This window comes from Peromyscus eremicus, chromosome 7 (assembly GCF_949786415.1).
Source record: "Peromyscus eremicus chromosome 7, PerEre_H2_v1, whole genome shotgun sequence".
Taxonomy (NCBI): domain Eukaryota; kingdom Metazoa; phylum Chordata; class Mammalia; order Rodentia; family Cricetidae; genus Peromyscus; species Peromyscus eremicus.
Genome location: NC_081422.1, coordinates 42,338,786 through 42,344,785, shown reverse-complemented (window position 1 = coordinate 42,344,785; position 6,000 = coordinate 42,338,786). Strand labels below are relative to the sequence as shown.

The following is a 6,000-nucleotide window of genomic DNA, read 5'->3' as shown; positions in this document are numbered from 1 at the left end:
ATCTTTTCTGATGCCACCTTTCCATAAGGGACTGTTATTTGGAGTCTGGAGCCTACCAACACATAGGGTAAGAGTTTAGGTTTTCGTCCTTCAGAACTACTTCTGGATTTCCTCAACACATCAGCGACAAAGCCCTACTGAGCTCTAAAGAATGCAAATGGTAACTGGACTCTCTACCGTCCCCCAGGCTCCAGTCTGAGATATGTTCAAGGTAACTTAGTTTAGTAGCTATGCGCTATGGCTGCCATCATGCGAGATGAGGAATTTTTGGCAGATGGTTCTTAAGGCTGAGGAAAGAGGCCAAGGCTAGTGTAGGAAAGGTAGAAAGATAAAAACACTCACATTTGAGTTTTGATTAAGTAACTGAAAGTCTCTACAGGCTGCTTCTCCACCTAGGCTCTGACCTTTCGAGAACAATACCGGCCCTTCTTTTGTACCTCCTGCCTTTGTCTAGCCAAATCTGAAGGAATGAGAGCTGCTCGGGGATTGGAGTTGGAGCCCCAGCAGGACGAGAGTCCCAGCAGGACAGTGTCTGTAATATACAGTACATGCAGGCCACATCCTACTGCCCTCTTAAGTAAGCACAAAGGAAAACAAAAACAAAAACAAAAACAAACAAAAACCCCAAACAAAAACCTGCCCCCTTCCGTCACTCACACAACACACGGACTTGCTCTCTCCTGCACATCAATGAGCAGTAAGGCCAATTGGGAAAGGTGGATGGAGTTGTTTGGAGTAGAAACAACCAGAGCAGGACTGCTTTATCCCCTTCCTGCTTCCCCTCCTGGGGCAACTCAAATTTGTCCACTGACATCAAATGGACAGACCTCACCTATTGGGTCTGTTTAGGGCAACGAGGAAGGAGGAGACTTTCCACCCCAAACCTTTCTGCACAGCGTGGGGTAATCTATACTGAGCCGCCTACAGATACAGAATTAAAGACAGATTCAATCTCATTGCGACACACCTCACTTGCAGATAACCCTGTACAGTAATGAAGATCCACAGCAAACAACAGTTTCGGAGTCACAGTCTACTTTTCTAGTCTTCGCTGCTCTAAGTATTGAAACATGGGCAGCAGCAAAGAGTTTTCACTGTTTTTTTTTTCTTTTTTTTTTTTCTTTTTTTTTTTCACCCAAATCTTTACGACAACAGAGAAGAATGCATCATGGAGACACTAAATTCTGAACTATGAAATCTAAACTGTGCTGGTTTTCCTTTTATGCAACTGAATTTGGAACAGAAAGCAGTCACCGTCAACACAAAAAACAAACAAAAGCAGAAATCGACAACAATGGGGAAAAGTCTTAGGAATCCCAGCAGGTCAATTCCAAAAAAGGGGAGGTTTCGGGAGGGAAAAAAATCGATTTTGGGAAAAATAAATGCATAAAAAGGAAAAGGGGAAAGAAACACGACAAACAAATGAAAAACAAGGCACAGAATTTTCTGCAATCTACCAAAACCCAAGTTTGACTTGGTAGGAAGAAATAAAAATTAAAAAACCAAAACCCAAACCAAATTAAAACCAGATAAAAAGAGGTGTCAAACAGCAGAGCGTACTTTTCAAAGAACATTTTTTTCTTTTTGTTTTTACATAGCAAATCCCAAGCCTTCCCAGTCTCGCATCTTTCCACCCACTCATAAAAAACACACGAGCTTCTTGCAAGTTCCAGTATCACTGTCTCTTTATCATCTAAACGGGCCCGTTGGACACCTCATTGGGACAAAAAGGCTGCTCTAGATGAAGTACTCTTTCTTTTCTTCCGAGTTGTTCTGTCCTCCTTCTGCATTGATTATAGCTGTGTCTGCGTCTGCTGCGTCATCGGCTCCTTTGGCTTCATGAGTGAAGTATGTACCTGAAAGATGAAGGGGTAAAGCACTGTGACTCTCTGATGGCCTCGGGGTGAAGCGGTACAGAGATGGCAAGTTGCTTTATGGCCATCATCAGCCGAAGTGGTGTGCAGGCAGCAGAGGGGAAAAAAAACAGTTGGAAGAAGAGAGCGAGGTGGGTGAGACAGATGGGGTCCGGGGCTCCAAAGGTACCACTCCAACTGAGACGCTGCGGTGCAATTCAGCAAAGGAGACATTAGAGCAGTGGTTATGACCAGAGAAGAAGACGGAGTGGGGCTCAAATGCAGAGAGCTGGAGAGCTGCTGACTAACGCACAGACAGTAAACACCAAAGACCGATGACCAGAGATGTTCGCACATGGGTAAAGACCAAAGCAAGGAAGAGCAATTAGCCAATAAATGAATTAGGGCCCCAGTGACGCTTCTACTGTCATCTTGGATCAGTTACTCCAACCATAGTCTTCCTGGCTGCAGGACTGCTATTGGCTACTCGCAGGTGAACTGTCTTGAACTTATATAAGGGCTGGTTTCTCTACACCATCCATTTCAGGGCAGGGCATCAGATAGAGACACAATTTGACATTGTAAAAATTACAATTGAGGCTTGGGCTCTGTCTTCATGACCAAGGGATTCTTTCTCACCATGTGACTGGAGCCTGGACCCGGATTCATGGATTTGCTAATTGGCACAGCCACTTTATAATGACAATAGACAGAACATTAACCAAGTTGGTGACATTTCTATCACCAAATCCCAAGGGTTTACACGGAGGAAGACAAGACTTCACCTCAGAATAGCAGGCAGGTAGAACTCCAACTGCCTGGTACAATCTGATAGCTTTCTTCCCATTACGTTCTGACTCTAAAGATTCTGATACTCCAAAAAGCCTGAGACATTTTGCTGAATTTTCAGATTTTAAAGTGATAAGCTGAGCAAGCAGGTGGTCAAACGCTTCCTTCCTGAGTCCTCTCTTGCAGAGACATGTTACCCCTGTTCTCTGATCCTCCACAGGTGCTGTGCCACTCTGCTTGGCTCCCTGGCTTTACCAACTTCCCAGCTCTACCAAGTTAAGCACTCTAAGTTGGAGGTTCTGGGACACACAGCTCCAAGAGTCCCCAGTTGTTCTGTGCTCCAGACAACACTTCTGGATCCTAAAGTCTGTTGTTAAGCACCCTGGACCTCCACTGCTAGGCTCCAGGGACCCTCCCCAAACCCAAGTCACAATCAAGCAGTATGTAAGCACCCACAAAACCCCCAAAGCTCATTGCACAGTGCTTGAGAAAAACAACTGAGAAAGACAAGGGCCGACAAAGAAAAGGAAGACTAAATTACCAGGAGGGGAGAAGAGGCTCGGAGCAGCATGAGGCAGAGAGGAAGAGCACTGGCAAAGATGATTGCCCATCCAGTCTGCACAGTTGGTAAGTGTGATGATTAATGGCAATTTAAATCAATTGCCCTGATAATTTAAAAAATACATATTTATGTGGCTTTTAACGCAAAGGATTTTCTTTTCCTTTTCCTTTTTCTTTTTTTAAACCTGGGCACATCACATCAAGGAAGAAATATTCTGGCCCTGGGGACCAGCTTACTCAGAGTTCAGGGTCAGTGAACTGGTCCTCCTGTCTCTGGGGAAATGAGCAGGTTGTGGATGTTTGCCATGCACACAATCATCCAGGGCTCAGGCCACTTATCACACCAGCCCCTACCTTATTATTTTGACTCTATCCCCAAATGTAGACTGGGGAACAGCAGACCTGTACAGCTTTGTATTTATAGGGAATCCAAATCTCTTCATGCAGTCTTCAGCAACATTTGCTAAGGTTTCTTCACCCACCCAACCACGCTTCTTCCCATTTCAGGAAACATATATTCTGTGTCATCCTTTACAGCAAGCTGCCTACTAATAACAGTGAGGTCCCCCAATTCCAGGGCTGTGGCGACATGTTGCTCCAGCCTGCCAAAGCACCTTGCTTACCTTTATGTCTGGCAAAATAGCGGCCCAGAATGATGAGCAAGCAAAGCATGGCAAACACGACCACAGCTACGACGCCGCCAATCACTGCGTGGTCCACTGCCCCAATGGCGCCCTCTTCACCTGCTCGAGAATCTGTTGAAACCAGAAGAGGAATAGGGATGTAGAACTTATTATAAGACACCAGGAGCCCCAGGGACACCGCCTCCAGGGTCAGAAGGTTACCTTCTTTTTTAATGGAGGAGTCAGCGAGAACAAACCAGATGGATCAAGTTACATAGAGGGAACAGACTGACCTGTCCAGTGCTGAATTGATCTGTTCTCCCCACAAGGCAATTTCATTAGAGGCAGCATAGGAGTGCTACTGTGTGTGAAAGAAATTTAGGGAGCTGTGTTTGTGTGTGTGTGTGTGTGTGTGTGTGTGTGTGTGTGTGTGTGTGTATGTGTGTGTGTTGGATCCTGCCTGTTCTCACCTATTCTTAGCACTCACTATACACATCCTGGAACTTACAGCTACTAATAATTAAGGAGGCTGACTTAACTATTTATGGGCACCACAGATGGTATCTTTAGGCTATCAGAAGAACGGGGTGTGTGTGTGGGGGGGGGCAGGCCCCATAGCTCACTCATAAGGAAACACGCATAGGGAAAGCAAGGCTGTGTAGAGATAAAACCAGGCTTATGAGACTAAAGACATATGACATGCTTGCCACATTTACAAGATGTGAGGAGGGGGAAAGCCTCAATTTAAAACCAAAAGCCCAATTCAAAGAGAGAGGAGGGGAGGGAGAGAGAGGGAGAGAGAAAATGTTAAGACAGGAAGGAATACTTGTCCATCGCCACAGACGGTTTTTATGTTATTTATTTAACACCTTGAAATGCAATTAGTTTTCTCTTATAAGCCTCACTCCCTCAGGATGTCCCTTTTTGAGTTTTTGGCTGGGGAACAACTTCAGAATGAACCCGGAATGAGCTATGGTGATGCAGAATGGATGTATGGCAGGGTAAACAATTTTAATTTAGGAATGTGGCTACATCACCCCTTGCTGAAATCCTAATGGCACCCGAGATTTATAACATAGTAAAAAACAATTATTCTCCCGTTGATTAATACATTAACATTTTGGAGTGGAAGCTAAACCATTGTCTTTTTTTTTCTTCTTTTTATTGAGTCAAGTACGACACCTCCATTAAAATGATTTACTGGCTGTACCTTACAATTTAAGCACAGCAGCAACAGAAACGGTAAAAATCTTTTAACTTTACATGATTTGTGAAGTCATATGTGAAGGATTTACCATTTAAATCTTTCAGTACATGAAGCACATGGCCTATAAATCTGCCCCCCTTGTAGCTGCTGGATGCCTAAGAGAAATGCATTTCACCAGGAAGACCGAGTGCAAACTCAAGTCAATTTCTAAGAAAGATTTATCTCTGTCTCTCTCCAAAGAACAGAGCAAATCTCTGAAGCCTCCACCTCTAATAATATTTGAAGTTTATCGATCAAGTGTACAGATCCGTGACAGCTAAAGGTAATGGTACTCTTTTGAGCCGAAACCTGATACAACGCTTTCAGCGGGAGGGCAGGGCTTACACTTTCTATCGATATTTCCAATTCTGCTTGGAGACTAGGCACTGAAGGATGTGGGGAAATAACTCGTGACTAAGGCTCCCATGGAAAGAGCTTTAATTAAAAGGGCCTCAATTAGAACGTGGACTATTTAAAGTGTTCCATGGAGTTAGCTTGAAGGACTACAGAATAACTCAAACCCCAAACCCCAACAGAAATGCCAAGTCAGAGGCAGCGGCAGGTCGCCTGGACAACAGGATGATGGGAGTTTAATTGGAGGATGGAGATGGGTTGGAGGCAGAGTGCTGCAGCCAATTAGTCTACTCCGTGATGAGCAAGCCCCTCCAGCAACGTGTTTAATAAGCACCACTTGAAATGTAGTGGAGAGGAATCCCCTGCCTCAGCCCAAGTGCTGCTGACTGCAGACAATACTGCTCCCGTTGTCCTGGAAGTCCTTTACACCTGCAGACTGGGTTCATGGAAACTTTGTTGTCTTTTAGGAAACAGCTTGTTGATGGGAAGTACTGTTTGTGGGGTGTGCATTAATTGTTCTTCAGAGACAAAATACTTGCCACAAATAACTGAAGGAAGAGCTTGTTTTGGTTCC

At 44.6% G+C, this 6,000-nt stretch overlaps 1 protein-coding gene across 6 annotated transcripts in view; it reads right to left on the bottom strand.

Annotated features, from left to right (window-relative positions):
- Nucleotides 1–1,557: 1,557 nt before the first annotated feature.
- Cadm1 (cell adhesion molecule 1) overlaps nt 1,558–6,000 on the bottom strand; it is a 328,281-nt gene continuing 323,838 nt past the window's right edge. For all 6 annotated transcript variants that reach the window (XM_059267777.1, XM_059267779.1, XM_059267778.1 and 3 more), the window contains 2 exons: nt 3,827–3,958; nt 1,558–1,856 (listed from right to left, as the gene is read on the bottom strand). In XM_059267777.1, coding sequence (XP_059123760.1) covers nt 1,738–1,856; nt 3,827–3,958 — 251 coding nt within the window. In that variant the 3' untranslated portion in view covers nt 1,558–1,737. The remainder of the gene's footprint in view (nt 1,857–3,826; nt 3,959–6,000) is intronic.